This window comes from Equus asinus, chromosome 22 (genome assembly GCF_041296235.1).
Source record: "Equus asinus isolate D_3611 breed Donkey chromosome 22, EquAss-T2T_v2, whole genome shotgun sequence".
NCBI classification, from domain to species: Eukaryota; Metazoa; Chordata; class Mammalia; order Perissodactyla; family Equidae; genus Equus; species Equus asinus.
The window spans coordinates 44,193,914-44,210,925 of record NC_091811.1 but is presented as its reverse complement, the minus strand read 5'-3'; the positions used below and the strand labels follow the sequence as shown (position 1 = coordinate 44,210,925).

The following is a 17,012-nucleotide window of genomic DNA, read 5'->3' as shown; positions in this document are numbered from 1 at the left end:
ATAGGAGAAATAACATCTAGGAAACTTGCCCCTGTTGGCTACTTGTTGCAAACTTAGTCCTTATGGTAAATGGTAACAAAGGTCACAAAACTCATTTGTCATTTAAGCATATGAGATTTCTAAGTTTTTTTGATGAGGACTGAAATTGCTAATTTTAGATATATTCTTTTTTGGTCCCATTTAAGTGAAGTTTTGGTAGTGTTTGCTATATTACCAGAGTTTGTTTATCTACAACTTGAGGTTTTAAGTCTGGAGAGAGGAGGCTGTGAGCAGTCACACAGGAACCTCCCTTAACCACTCCACAGTGGAGTGCCATTTCCTTGAATTTTAGTCACTGTAGCTACCACTTTATGCAGGAACATATCAAATAGTGGTCCTCCAAGTTATTTAACTACAGACAGTAGATGGATCTGATGTATTCCTGTCAGAAACAGTCCCTTGCTCCTGGAGACATTTTTAGGAGTGTGTGGAGGGGCTATAGTGCTGGATGTTGAAAGCCACTAAGACTAACGGGAGCTGATGCTCAGAAGTGTATTCTTCAGTGTGACGCTCACATGAGGGATAACTCCACTCCAGTGTGTCACAAGTTATTTGCTACTAATAATATTGAAAATTCATAAGTTTGTGTATTATGTTTTTGTAAAAATGAAGTCGATTCAAGGTTATTCCTGTAATATGCTAACTCTCATTCACTTGCATCGCAATGCGTGCTCCAGCAGCGCGCCGGGAGGTGCACGTGAACCACAGCCAACTTCCTCACCTCGTCCCACGTCCACAGAGTGACATTACTGACGGCCAGCACTGGGCAATTAGAAATTAAAAGTGTTTTACTTTTTTTCAAAAAAGAGAGCTTTTGGATTTAAGCCAGAATCTGCATTCACTTATGAATATGTGTGCAGTTATAATGGAATATTAGAATGGAAAAGTGCTGTAGCAGAGAAAAGAGAACTCCCTGCTCTGCTGATCTAATGAGATGTCCTAAGTCAAATTTAGATAACACATGGGGTGTTCTGTTACACAAGTACAGGATTCTCTAGTCACTTTCAAGGAGGAAGTGGGTGGGCTGCAAACTATGAAGCAGTTGGATTTGTAGAACACCAAGAAAGAGTCTACAGAGTCAGCTGTAGACACCTTTTAACATTTCTTCTTTTCTCTTTGAGTATGTCTCAATTAATCCCCAGTGACGGTAGTTTGAGGAGCTGTGTGACAGGAATGCAAAAGAACTAAAATCTCTTTCCTACAACTTCTTAAACTGGCCACAGGTTTTAGAGAGTAAAAGCTTTTTCTGAATTTCCTTCATTCTCATTTGCTTAGGTATAAAAAATTTTGTGACCTAATCAAATTCCCAGGGGCTTGGCTGGTGGCTAGGAGATGATGGTGGCAGGAAGCCAGTCTGCAAAAGGCACCACTGGGAAAAAATTGCACATTCCTGAGACTTGAAATGGCAGAGTCCACAAAAATCATACATGAGAAAATTGTTTTGCTTAAAAGGAATTTTACACCTTTAAGTCTTTCATGGGTTATTTTTTCAGTAATGAAGGTAAGGTGCTTTATCTTCTTTTGTTTAATAAAATGAACCAAAAAGAGAAGATATTATGAAATTCTAATTTCAAATAACTTAAAATTTTATTCTGCTCTCTAACTTAACTTCAAATTATCAATGCCTCAGAGCGTTCCGGTTGGACAATCTAATTTGATAAAGTGAACCATATACCAACAGTGAAACAGATGTACAATAAAAATTGTATGATCTGATTTTTATATTTGGGAAAGTTAAACATTAAGGAGTAGTGAGGAAAAGTCAGCTATCTGGTGAAATTGGAGCACTGATATCTGACCACATTCTGGCTTTATAACGTGAGAGCTGAGAAATATTTCTTCTTCTTTTTTAAACTTCTTTCGCCCATGAAATGGAATTACCAGTCCTTGCACTACTATCTCACAGTAATTTTGTTAGGATGACATGCTAAAATTTATATGGAAGTCCTGTAGACATATACATTAGAATCTAAGATATTTAAACATACTGAATGAACTATTTTTAAAGTCAAAGAGCACATTATAAAATCAAACTTTGTAACTATCTACTACAATTTATTTACTATTTTTGCTATTGTAATTATGATTGTTTGACGTTGGCTAGCTGAAAAAAATATATTTTAAATTACTATCGTTTCCCCTTTTTAGTAGGCCAGCTATAAATACGTCATGGGCAGAAACTAAACTGCAAAATCTGCATCAGTGACTTTCTATTGAGTAAACATTTATTACCAAAAAAGAAAAAGGCCTACGTTTAAATTTTTCCACATCGATTACTTTATCTCATTGAATATATATGAATTAGTGTTTGGTTATATTGTGTTACAGCAATGAGCTGGGTGTTCTATCTGAAGGCAGACTGTCTGGATTCAAATCTTGCTCTTCTACGTAGTAGCTGCGTGACCTTGGGCAAGTAACTTACCCTCTTGGCCTCAATGTCCTTATGTGTAAAATGATGATAATAATAGTACTTGTCTCTTAATGGACTGCCTTGGAAATAATAAGCCTTTAAGAAATATATATCCTTATATAATATAATAAATATGTGATACATAATATGTATTTTCTTATAATATGTACTATAATTGTAATATTTTGTTATATATTATACATTAAATTATATAATTACCTAATTTTATTTTTTATTTTATACTCATAATGTGTATTTTCAAAGCATAAAGATTGGAGATGCAAACAATATTTTGTCAACATAAATTGAAATTATTTTTAAAATATGAACTAATTGCCATTTATTCAAGTTCATAAAGACTTGGATATCACTGATTATCTGTACTGCTCTTGTAATTTGACATAATTGGCAGCTTAATTTGGCATCGCTGCCTGGTAAATATACACTGATGTGTAAAGTCAAGGATAGAGCACTGAAGTGGAGCATCTAAAAGCAAGCGACACTTATTAAGTCTTGTAAAGCTTCCCTGCTTTCTCTCCTGGGGTCAGAGTGAAGAACGGCAGTCTGCTGATTATGTTTTAAGGGAGCCATGGATACAGATCAACTGTGTAGCAAAGCATAAATTCCAGTTTGCCAAAAGCTGAGCGATTTGATTCTAAGACAGAGAGAGTCAGCAACAGTTAATTGAAGAAGAGCAGAAGCAATCCTCCAAGGAAACTTCTCTCACGGTACTCCAGTGAGGAGAAAGAAAAGTAATCCAAATTTACATGAGTGCGTGCTGCATAGTGTTGTCTACCAGTTTCTAACCCTCACACCGTTACCTTTTAATTTTTGAATTTGTAAAATGAAGCATTAAACTATATCATTTTCAAGACCCATCTTAAAGTTTAAAATAGTGCAACTCATTCGGAATGACTTACATATTTTGTTGATATATTTGAAAATTTCCTTGAATTTACATCAATTTACGTTGAACTTACACTGAGAAATACAATTTGAAATCGTTGATGTGTTTATAATTTCAGTAATATACTTGGACAAGTAACTTACCCTCTGGGATTCAATGTCCTTATGTGTAAAATGGATGATAATAATAGTATCTGTCTCTTAAAAGAGTGCCTGGGAAATAATAAGCCTTTTATAAATATTATATATCCTCATATAATATAATAAATACATGATATATAGTTTGTATTTTTGAAATACTTGAAAGCTGTTATTTTTACTAGAGCTTTTAAAACAGAATTACTAATAAGTTCTAACTTTGAAACAAGCGACTTTCTAAATTCTGCATTTATTATAAACAGATACACATTTCAGCTTTAGCGCGTAACAGTTACGGAGAACTGGCCGCTGGTAGCTTTTGAATTTTTTGATTCTCATCGGAAAGGAGAATGCTTAATTTCTGGGCAGGCTTCACTATTAATAGATGTATAGCTGTGGTTTGGCGCCAAGTGGGCTCAGGATGCCTCAGAATGGCGCCCAGTCAGTCATTGTTCCCGCCAGTGTGGGCAGCAAGGGCCATTTTCCCGTCTCGGTCCTGCAAGGGCTGATGAGATGGAATCTTCAGTCTGTCTCTGTGGCAAATTTTCTTGGCCAAAGTAAGTGGAAAGCATAGGCAATTATCCAAGTATCTGAGGTAAATGTGTGTTTTTCTGACCCAAATACTTGAAAAACTGCCTCAACTATTCTCTTTGATTTGACTATGATGCCTACATAAGTGTGTCTCTTTTCTGGATCTCTTCACGAGTGTGTGTGTGTGTGTGGAGGGGAGTAAGGTATGCCTGTATAACTTGGTGTGTATACTACATGAAACTTTTTATCTGTTCTTCCTAATTTTATAGTGATTGAATTGATAAAAGTCCTTTTGAATTGATTTCAGTATGTCATGCCTTAATAATAATTTTGAATACAAATCCACATTTGCTTATTTAATAATAATTGAAATATTGGAATGCTTGAACACATGTGAATATTTATGCCAGATACCACAGAAATCTAAATCCTGATTTAACATCAAGAGTTCCACAAACTTTTACCATGACGACAGACTCTCTGTCCTTTTGATTTCGCTAATATCCAAGGTCTCTGAATTAGCCACACAGATAGAACTCTAAATAATCCAAGAGCTAGCAATTTAATTTGTTCTTAATGAATCTCTCTGGCTTTATCTTTTTCCACAATGTTTTAAAAATTAAACTACTATTTATTAGCATATACCAGACAATGGGAAGGGAAAGAAGAAAGAGCAGAAGCTGCAATCAGTAACTTATACTATTTAGAAGAAGCAGTTCTAGAACAGACTTGGTAATCTCTCTGGTAGTATACCAAATTCACTATAGAAAGTTCCAGAGTGTTAAAGTTTTAAAATATTAGCTATGTAAGTTTTAGAAATTAACTATAGATTTTATCTATTCACACTGTGTGGTAGAAGTCTAGTACAATGAGAAAACTGGCCTGGGGTTCCAAGACAGTTGTCACAAAGTAGATGGGTAAGACAGGGCAGGTCTCTTCCAGAGTCAAAATTTGCAAAATGAAGGTATAGAAATCGTTTAGATGACTTCTATGATTAATTCTAGATTTTAAATTATATATTCAAATCTGAACATAAATGAAGAGATTTCCTATAGCTACTGTGAAGTAGACAGAAGGAAAAAAGATGTAATTAATGCATGATTTACCAATAGTAGGACCATTAGAACCCTCTTATCTTAGACAAAGAAAATGTTTCCATATTTTTCAAAGAAGGAGTACTAATTAATCTGGAAAAACATTTCCAAGAAAATAATTAAAAAATAATTTTGCCTGGACAGCAAAGAGAGGTATGCTCTGGATATGAATGCTACTAATATAGAACAACTGGGAGTCATAAATACTCAAGAGCATTTTCTATAGAAAAGACCATTAGCCAACCATTATGATGGTTTAAAATGTAGCAATACTATTCAGACTAAAAAATATATTGACAGCTTCCATCAGGTTATTTATTTGGCTATACTACCTTAACATATCCAACACAGGATTTTTTTTTTCTCAAGATTGGCACCTGAGCTAACAACTGTTGCCAATCTTCTTTTTTTTCCTGCTTTTTTCTCCCCAAATGACCCCCAGCACATAGTTGTGTATTTTTAGTTGTAGGTCCTTCTAGTTGTAGCATGTGGGATGCCGCCTCAAAGTGGCCTGATGAGCGGTGCCATGTCCATGCCCAGGATCTGAACCAGTGAAACCCTGGCCCGCCAAAGCAGACCGCGCGAACTTAATTGCTCGGCCATGGGGCCGCCCCCAACACAGGATTTAAAAGTGGGTTACTCATCAACCAAAATAACGTTCTTAAGAAAGTATCTGGTAACCATGTCATTAGGCCAAGGAATAAAAACTTCAACGGATTACATCAAATAAGATGACATCTAACTTACATCCATTTCCATTCTGCAACTGAATTTTGGTCTTAGAAATAAAGTGGAAAGCTTCACACACACACACACACACTCACACGCTGTTCCTATCTAAATAAAAATCTACATAAAACAATATGAATATAAGCTTCTAACACTATAACCCATACAAACCTGACTTGGAGATACAATGATTTACACTTTTTGTATTATCTGCTTTAACTTCAGTTACTCTTTTTCCAAAGCACTTTCACATTTCATATAGCATATGTTAGGTTGAGAATCCGACCAAAAGAAAAGGTTCAGATAGTCAAAATCTTTTTTCTTTTGTTTGTTTTTAAATCTTAACCTTGCATTAAGAAATTTTCTTTAATGTGGCATGTAAGATGTAGACAAGAGGGAGGTCTGAAAAGTATAATGATGATTGCACTTTCCATTTTGGCAACTTTAGTGGCCAGCGTTATGTGCAGCCAGGTGTCAGGAAGGTCTTCCTAACAGCCAGCAGCATTGCCAAGGAGCATTTATAATACAGCAGAAATGCCGTGGAGAGGGGTAAAACATGGACATCAAAGCCTAATTTCTTGCTTTTGTGGCCCAATTTTATGGTCCATTTTTGAATGTTGTCCAAAAGTGCACTCATGACAGAGAATTTAGATTTGGCAAGCTGCGTCAATGTTCCCACAAGTGCTGCCGAATAAATCTGCAAAACGTTTCCCTCATAGACATGTTTTTAGCTGAAGAGCTGTAAGCTCTCCGGAAAGGTTTTCGCTGAAGAACATTCATACAGGTCTGTTCATATGCATCAAAAAGTACTTGATCAAGTAAGCTGGAATACAGTTTTATGGGACCTCAGAAGTAAAACATTTTTTACAACAACAACAAAAAGAAATTTGTACCAATCCTCTTAAGTTGGATTTTTACACAAGAAGCTTAAAAACATTTGAAGTCTGATAGCTGGTTCTTTTTTTTTTTTTAACTAAGAATAGTTCTGAACTATAAAGATCTTTTAATATTAAGCAACTTATAGCGGTTTGACTTCTAAATCCCTTTGGCTATATTGTACACACATCTGTTTAAAAGGTTGATTCTGAAATTATGTCTTTCATTGACACAGTATTGTTTTAAATTGATATCAATATATGCATTCTTGATAGAAAAAAATCTTTTGCTAAAATCTTCCATAAACAACTTTAAGTGTCATAATACCAAGAATGGCATTACAATCTCTTGTAAAGTTATCTTAACTTTTATATTAGTGCTCTAGCTGGGGAATGTTTCATCGTATTTTGTTTTTGTTTTTTCCTTACTGTTGATACATAGTTGGGTTCAGGGGCTCTGTGATTATAAAGTTTTTGAAGCTGTCTTACTTAATATGACTTATTGCTTAAGTTCAGCTGTGCTAAAATGATGACGAGGATGAGGGAGAAATCATGGAGTTAATTAACTCTTTTCTGCGCACCTGGACTGCTTTCCTCCATTCCCATGTCACTCCCTACTTGTACTTCTGAGCTCCCTCCTGTGACTGCTAGCAGAACATTAAGATCAGTTTTTCAATTGTCTGCTGATTGACTTCTGTTTTGTTTGCACAGGACACACTGGAGGAAACGAGCTCTTTACTATCTTTTCAAAACACATTTCTAAAGTAATTTATCCTAAAAATACATTTTATAAACAAAACAATATGTCTTGCAAACCACTTTCCATGGATTCCCAAGACTAATAATTTCCAAATACCGTTAGAGACCACTTCATCACAATCATCTTCGTGCCTTATTAAAAATAGAGATTTGCCAACCCAAGCCACGTTTAAACATTCGCTCACTTTGGAATGCTATTAATTTGATGCCCTCCATAATGATATTCTTTAAAAATATATTCAGTGTTTATTTAAAGGAGGGAGAAATGCATAGGGAGACAAAGGGTGCAGGAGGGTCTGGGGAAGGAAGCAGAGCACACGCTTTCATCTATTGCCTTCAGTAATTCAACTCTGCTCCCAAAGCTGCCAGTCCCGCTTGGTCTTTCCCACGTCTGGAGGTTAACTGGACCCACTTCCTTTGAAGGCATAGTGGCCACCACTTGTTCAAACTTTATCTTTGGTTGTGTCATACTGCATGCTTTCTAATCATATTATACTATCTTTGAAAAAAAGAGCGCATAAGTACTATTTTCTTTATAGTTTCAGTGTGTCTTATGTCCAGTGATCTTTTAAAACATTTTCTTTTGAGATAATTATAGACTCACATGTAATTGTGAAAAATAATACAGGGACGTCCTGTATATCCTTCGCTCATCCCCTCACCACAACATTTTGTATGACTAAAGTACAGTAACACAACCAGAATATTGACATTGATATAATCCATCAACCTTATTCAGATTTCACTAGTCTTACATGCATTCATTTGTGTGTCTGTGTGTTTGTTTAGTTCTAAGAAACTTTTAGTTTTATCACATGTGTAGACTTCTGGGACCACCACCACAGTTAAGATAGAGAACAATTTCATTGTAAGGATCCCCCATGGTACCCTTGTACGGCTATAACTACTTCCCTTCCTCCACCCACCCTAATCCATGACAACAATTAAACTATTCTCTATCTCTATAATTTTGTCATTTCATGAATGCTATATACATGGAATCATACAGAATGTAACCTTTTGAGAGCGGTTTTTTTCACTCAGCATAATCCCCTTGTGCTATATCCAAGTTGCGTGTATCAGCAGATCATCCCTCTTTTATTGCTGAGTAGTAGTCCATGGTACTGATGTACCACAATTTGTTTAACCATCCACCTGTTGAAGGGCATTTGAGTTGTGTCCAGTTTTTGGCTATTAAGAATAAAGCTGCTATAAACATTTGTGTATATATTTTTATGTGAATATAAGTTTTATGTCTCTGATGTAAACGCCCAAGAGTGCAACTCCTGGGTTGTATGGTACATACTTGTTTGGAAACTGCCATACTCTTCCCAGAGTGGCTGTCCCATTTTACATTTTCAGCAGCCACGTGTAAGTGACTACATTTCCCTGCATCACTATTTTTTATTTTAGCCATTCTGATGGGTATGTAGTGATATATCCTTGTGGTTTTAAGTATGCATTTCCCTAACGGCTAATGATGCCAAACATCCTTTATGTATTTATTTTTCATTTGTATATCATCCTCAATGAAAGGTCTGTGCACGTCTTTTGTCCTTTTTCGTATTTGACTATTTTAATTTTGAATTTTAAGAGTTCTTTATATATTCTACATACAAATCTTTTGTTGGATATGTGATTTGAAAATATTTTATCCCAGCCTGTAGCTTTTCTTTTCATGATCTTCATAGGGACTTTCACAAAGCAAAAGTTTTGAATTTTGATGAGGTGCAGTTTATCATTTTTTCATTTTATGCAATATGCTTTTGGAGTCAGGTCTAAGAACTGCTCACCCAGCCCTAGGTGCTGAAGATTTTCACCTATATATTTTTTTCTAAAAGTTTCATAGTTTTACATTTTACATTTAAGTCCATGATCTATTTTGAGTTATTTTAAAATTTTTTTTTTTGCCTATGAATGCCCAATAGTTCCAGAGCCATTTATTAAAAAGGCTATCCTTCTTCCATGGAATTACTCTTGGATCCTTGTGAAAAATCAGTTGAGCATATTTGTGTCAGTCGATTTCTGTGTTCAGCGCTGATGCGCCATGGTTCACCAGGCCAATCTTCAATCTGGCTTAAGTAAGGCGATCCGAGAGCATTGAATTGAGAAACTTCCAAAAGGGGATTTAGAGTTGTGTATTTTAAATTAATCATGGTGGTAAACCTGCTGTACAGCCAAGTTTGGGAACTCTGCCCAGAGGTTACACAAAGATTTTTCATATATCTTTGCTGAGAATGTTGGTGGTGAGGAAGTGGAGGATAGCAGGTGACTCTGTGACTCTCTTTTATTAAATTACACTTACTAAGAAATATTTAACATTTAGGGAAAGCTATAAAAATTAAGAAATGGCCACCTAGGCACTCATCACTCTGCTTAAGAAATAAAACATTACTTAGACAGTTGCAGCCTCTGATGGGTTCTTCCCTCCTTGATCAAATCCTCCTCCCCTCCTGTCTCCAATCCCAGAGGTAACCACTCCCGTATATTTCATGATGATCACTTTCATGCATTCTCTATATTTGACCTATAAAATATGCGCACACACATATACATATACACACACACATATAGATAAATGCCTGATTGTGATTTTAATAGAAACCTGAAGTAAAATCAACTACCAACCTGACCAGAGGGCAACTTATCATTCTCACCAGTCTTCAAACCCAGACCACAGCACATTCTGAAGTCTGATTTAGCTCAGTTTGCTCAGATGTATCCATAGGTTTACCACATTCCTTTGGATATAAGAATCTCTTGGGGGATGAACTCCGTGTCTATTTGTCTGAACATAAGTTTATTTTTTTCCTCATATGAAACGACAATTTGTCTGGATATACACTTCTTGGTGGACAGTTATTTTTCATTAAGCACGTTGGGGACATTATTCCATGGTTGTATTTGTTATCTATAGTTCTTGATCAGGGTCTTTCATGAAAATTATAATCAAGATGTCAGCCAAGGCTACAGTCATCTGAAAGCGTCATTGGAGGATCTGCTCTCTAGATGGCTCGCTCAAATGACTGGGAAATCAGTGCTGGTTATCATAGGAGGCCTCATTTCCTCCTCATGCAAGACTGCTGAAATGTCCTCATGACTTCCTCCAGACTGAGAGTTCCAAACACCAAGGCAGAGGCAACAATGTGATTTATAACACTGGTCAGCATTGTCACTTCTGCTAGCACATAGACCAAATGTGAGAGGAATTACACGAGGGTTGGTATACCAGAAAGCAAGGATCATTGGGGGCCATCTCGAAGCCTGGCTCCCTCAATTACCTTGTGACTTTTATTCTTGCTGCTGAATAGACTGCTGTCAGTGCATTGCCCTGCCTTTACAGAAAAATATTTTTCACTCTTTTCTTAGGATATTCTATTTGTCTTGAATGTTCTACAGTTTTATTTATTTACTTTTATAAATTTTTCTTGTGTTTCATTGTGATTCTTGAAAATGAAGAGTCATGTTTGTCACTAATTCTCCCAAATCTGTAGTCATTATCTTTTTGAAATTTGTTTCTCTCCTACTTTCTGTAATATTTCTTCTGGTAATCCAACTTGACAAATATTACTTTCTCATTACATCTTTAATGTCATAATCTGTTTTTTCATAATCTGTCTTTGTTTTTCTGTGCTGAAATATGGTAATTTCCCATATCTATCTTTTTGGCCCCTTATTTTTTCATAATCTGCCTCTAATTGTTGTTGAACCCATCTATTGATTTTTTATTTTTAATGATTGTGCTTATCATTTATAGGTATTCTTTTTTCCCCAATCTGCCTCATTTTTATACTATCTTATTTCCAACTCATTTTTACCATTTCTTCTCTTATTAATTTAAAGATTTTGGCATGATTATTTTTATTGTTCTGATGCTGATTAGAGTACCTGAAGTACTATTAGAGTATCTAATTCTATTGTTCTGCTTTTCCCTCTCCTGATTCTCTTTCATTATGGGCTTGTCATTTTTTGCATCATTTCATATTTGATTTATCTAAATTTGTTGGAATCCTGAGGGTGCTGAGTCGAAGGCTTGTTATTTCAGAGAGGGTAGTCTTTTGCCTTTGTGAGGGCTGTGAGGAAAATGTTTATCGATTTACCTAAAATTTTTGGAGTTTTTAGTGAAAGAGTTTTTAGAGCAGTGAATGAACATATTGCCAGAAAAACAAATAGTTTTGACTTCTTTCAATCAGTGCAGCTTGAACTCTTTATATTGGGCTTCCAGGACAATATTGTTTGAGTAAAGGTTACTTTTTGCAAAAATATTCTCTATACTATAGAAGACTAGCAGAAATATTTCCAAACTGAAAGGCTAGAACTAATATAGAAGGCAGCTTTGGAAATCAAAAGTGAAAATTACACGCCCTATATGACCCCATGATTTGAAATTGTTTGCATAGTTGGAGAAACAGACAATGAGTGCCACTTGTATGGTCTCTTTTTCTTGAGCATCTGTGGGCTCAGTTAGTGGGTAAATAAATCGAAGTGCTATAGCTTTTTACAAGTAAACATTTATGGCTGCTATCAAAAGACAATGGTTCATATCTGATTATTGGGCCATTTTCTATATATTGTTTTTGGTTGACAACAATGCTATTGTCTTTCTTATTTCTCAGTCCTACCACACCTTAAACAGATAAAAGGAGGAATAAGTTTTCTGTGGGTAAAAAGCCCCATGAAATCAGATCCAATGTTACATTTTTCCTTTGGCTATGTTTTTCCTATATTTAATTTCAGTTTTATATTTAGAAGCACTCAGATTTAACTAATTCACAGCCTCCATTCTAAACTCAATTTAAAATAATGATAAAAGGCATAAGCCTAAAATACATTTTTCTCTCTCACACAAATTAATTTCATCAAGCTTTACACATACACCCACACCCACCCATCCATGACTATAAATGTGTACACACACACACACACACAAACACACAGTGAGGATATGGAAAGCACAACAATTTTCACCATGTCTTAATTTCCTTCAAGATAACACAGGCTAAAAGATTGCCTAAGTTATGTCTGAATATTTCTACTTTTGTTTTAGCTCTCTGATAGGCTTCACAATAGTTTATGCACTAAACTAGTTTTATTATCAAAATATTTCTTAGTGATCATCAGAAGAAATTACTTTCTCCTCTACTCTGTTCACTGTTCCTCTCATAGCACTAATTTCAGAATCTCCAGTTCAGATCATTGATATCTGAATATGAATTAGAATTAGTTGATCTCAAATCTGGCAAGTCCTTACAGAGGTCTCATGTCTTTAATATAAAAATGCTTACTATGCTTTGTGAAACAGACATATTCTTGAGCAATAGAGAGAAAATGGAATTTTTCTAAAGTAATTCACAGTCTAAATGTGCTAATAGACTTTACTACGTGAAATTTATTAGTTTTTCTATTAGTATGAAATCAATTATCATCCTTTAGTTTCTCTTTTAAGAGAGTCTTGATCTAAATGACGAAAAAAGAATAATAGATTAGGCTTTTTAACCTTGTAGCCAAAAATAGCCTTTTGGGCCATTGCTGGCTGTGGAAATCTGATAAAAATTATAAATACTCTTCCTAGGAAAATGCTCATACACATACACATAGAATTTTACACACAATTTCAGGAGGTTCATGGACCGCTGTGGCCTATCCACAGACTCCAGGTTATAATTTCCTGAACTAGATGAAAAAATATAATTAAGTGGTTAAATGGACCAATAATAATATTACTTAAGGCATGGTATATCTTCTTATATATTACTTATCATTGTTACAAGAAATAAAGAAAACTACTTAATTTTATATCCTATGATTAATACATAAATACATAAAGTATATTTGAAGATCTGCTTTATATACGTTTTTGATACAAGCAATGCAGAAATGTATTTGACTATTTTAATTGCAAATTTCTCTTGACATAAAATGAATACCTTTTATATTATTAGAAATAAAGTTTGCAGAATGATTATGACTCTGCAGACAGTGCTAAGCAATGCTTTTCATCTACCGGGATAGTTTTATTAACATCCTGCTATAGGGCATGGACTTACAATGCTTTATCATATTTCTACGGAGCGCACTTCCCAGGTTCCATTGCTTTAAGGTATTTTTCTGATGACTAATAGGCTTTAGAAAAAAACCCCTTTATATTTCTACATAATACTTGCTATAGCTTCTTTTTGTTAGTTTTACCTCCATAAAAAATACATGTTCTGATGATTATTAATTACCAAAGTATGTGTGGACAATATCATTACTACTCTTGATTATATCTGTAGAACTTCCACTTCTGTCTGAACACTAAGAGTTTACTACAAGGTAATTACATGAAGACACTGACGTACCTGCATTCTAACATAACCCCTATTCTAACATTAGTGCTAAATCATTTAACATGCAAACTGCTGCATAAATACATACATAGGGTATTGCTGGAAACAGCTTAAAGCTAAGCGATCTGACTAGAAAGAATGGTGAGCTAGTCTCTCTCCCTGATAACTCTCAAAGACAATATATGTCCCAGACAACAAAACACTCTTACTGGAAATACTGAACCTAAATGAACTCTGATTCAGCATTTTGTAGCCTTGGAGTTTTATTAATTTTCACTAAGTGGTGTGTGGAATGAATGTCTAAGTTCATTTGGATAAAGAAACTTTGACTAGACTTTTTCTATTGAAAAATTCATTAAACTAGAATAAAAGGCTTTTTGGCATTTTCACAGTGTGACTTGGGAACTCCCTATTACCATTGCTCTGCAGAGAAATGCAGGAAGTACGAGACTGAGTGAAATTTATTGATCTGGATCTGCAAGGAGTATTAAGACAAACAAACCACAGATATCCTCTTACTTACTAATTATCTGTGCAAAAATTGACTGAAAATATGGTCAACAAATATTTCTAGTAGGTGAAATGTGAAAAAATAGAAATTTTAACCTGATACTGAGACAGAGAGAGAAAAAAGAGAGCTATGACACTATGCAACTGAATTCTGCAGCTCACTAAATATTACTAAAAAATGCTTCTGTGAATTTCACAGCTTAGTAGAGAAGATAATTCATGTGCACAGATTCCTATAACACACACTTAGATAAAGTGGCAACTGTTATGAAAGTTTAGAAGAGAGGGGCTCATATTTAGGACATCAGGAAAGTACTCATGAATTTGGTAATACTTGAGCCAAACCTTGAAGGATAGATAAGATTTGAACAACAAACAACAACAGGACATAAGAAAAATGTGAACCAAGGAACAGAGGTAGAAATCCTAGGATATTTTTTGGACTAGTTGGACAATGGAGTTGGTTATGAGACATTAAAGCTAAATACGCCGAGGTCAACACATGGAACTTCTTGGGTGCTCAGCTAAAAGGAACGATCTTCATTTCATAGGCAGTGAGTAAAGAGCCAATGAATGATTTTAAACATGATGTGACATGTTCTCACTTGGCCTCACAGCTACACAGCATAGGCTAGTAAAGGGGTTGTGTTTTCAACAAGTATATATCCCAGCACATTATCAATTATTTATAGTAACAAAAGTGCTGGTCTAAAAACCAGCAACAATAGAAACATGATACATGTATAAATTAACTTTTTATTCTAAGATGATAGTGATCAATACATAAAACTTGAGGTTATAGTAAACAGCGCCAGTCTATTTTGTCCATAAAAAATAAAAAAGGAAACAGTACTATACTCAAGACACCAAAAGTATTAGCAGAAATCGAGAAGTTCTGGTAAGGACTACGTTTAAAAGCACAAACATTTAGTGGGAGGTATGTGGTATGAGTGTCTAGAAGAAATGTAGTTAGTAAAACAAACAAAATCAAGGTTGTTTACTACTTGTCTGGCATAAATTATTCTTAGGCATGGGTGAGAAGCTGTTCTCAAGGATCAAGGCTCTAAATATATAAGAATTCGTACCAGAGTTACCAGAAGTTTATACATATTTATCCAAGTCAAATACCTTTGGTTTTGTAATTTTAAGATGTTGAAACTTACCTCGCACAACAAGGTCAGCCGAAGCTGAAGAATTGTCCACAATTGTCTGAGCTGTGCATGTGTATCTCCCAGCATGTTTCAGCTGGGCATTTCTGATGAGCAGTTCCCCATTGGAATCCAGCTGTTAGCAAAAACAGAGGTCATTCAAATCAGTACATTTTCCACCAATTTCATGGCATTTAGGACACAGGAGGTACATTTCTCCCCTAACAAAATGAACACCATTAAAAGGCATCTGTTTTAGAAATACTAACTATATATCTTTGCTCAGCTTACTTACACTTTGGGCTTCCATGTCTCCACTGAAAAATAAAATGCGCGAATTAATTACTTGAGGTCTTTCTTAGCGATAACATCTCCAGCATTCTATTATTTCTATTACCAGAGGGCCATACCAAGAGACACCAAGGGATGAAACTATTTCTGTGGTCTCTTTTAAAGAGAAATGTTAAGATCTAAAAATCTTAGTGCTAAACATCAATGGGGATAAAATATGCTATATGGCTAGGGGAATAATTAGTTTGGTTTAGCAAAGCCGATGTAATTGACTAATTTCAAGATATGCCAGTTTATTTTACAAAGATTCTAAAAGCTGGTAGAAACTGTCAAAAAGAAAAATTCACTTACATGTTCTTTTTTGCCAAAATATAAGCTCCATGTTGGCAAGGATTTCTGTTTTGTTCACTGCTCTATTCCCAGTGCTCACAAAGGCATTCAATATATATATTTTTGAAGGAGGCTTGAGGGAATTTTGCTTGTTGACAATAAGGCACGATCTCAATGCAATTTCTAAAACTAACATTTATTGAATGCCTATTCTGTACCAAGTCCTGGGCTACGAAATAGATATATTGTCTCATTCAATTCTCTTCTGACAACAATCCTATAAGTCCTATCACGTCCATTTTATTAAATATTAGCTAAGCAATTTAACGAAGATCACTCAGCTTGTTTGGTAGTGAGAATATGCCAAAGTCCATACTCATCATCTCCAAAATATTTCTCAGAGAAAAATCTGGAAAGTTCAATTTTTAAAAATAAACATTTGGTTTTCCCAAGAACCAAAATATTGATTTACTATTCCAATCACAGATATTCAGATATATTAAAGGGTGAAAAATTAATGGTTGGGTTAATATTTTACATAATAGATAAGGGAATTGTTTATGCGATATGTTAGTCCTGCAAATTTTTAAACTTTGAATTTTTAATGACTACATGTGGAATAAATGCTTTGCTCCACCATACATTCTACCAGTGGTCCCTTCATAGGTTATATTGTCTTCTCGTCTTGGAAAGTGTTTATGTTTGTAATCCTTGCTTGACTAACGACGTTAGTAATAGCTAGTTATAATTTGAGCAGATTGATTCAGTTGGTTGTAACAAAGTACTGATATCTCTAGACAAAGTACTGGTCACAGACCACATACCTTGTTCCTTGATATTAGCCAGTCAGTAAAAACACAGCTAGAGGTTATACGATTTAATATCAATTGGGGTCTTCCTATCCCTTGAGGTCTAGATTGGCT

At 35.0% G+C, this 17,012-nt stretch overlaps 1 protein-coding gene across 22 annotated transcripts in view; it reads right to left on the bottom strand.

Moving 5' to 3' along the window:
* Positions 1-17,012, bottom strand: part of CNTN1 (contactin 1) — a 342,078-nt gene that overhangs the window by 85,634 nt on the left and 239,432 nt on the right. For all 22 annotated transcript variants that reach the window (XM_044756131.2, XM_014827746.3, XM_070493919.1 and 19 more), the window contains one exon: positions 15,484-15,604. In XM_044756131.2, coding sequence (XP_044612066.2) covers positions 15,484-15,604 — 121 coding nt within the window. The remainder of the gene's footprint in view (positions 1-15,483; positions 15,605-17,012) is intronic.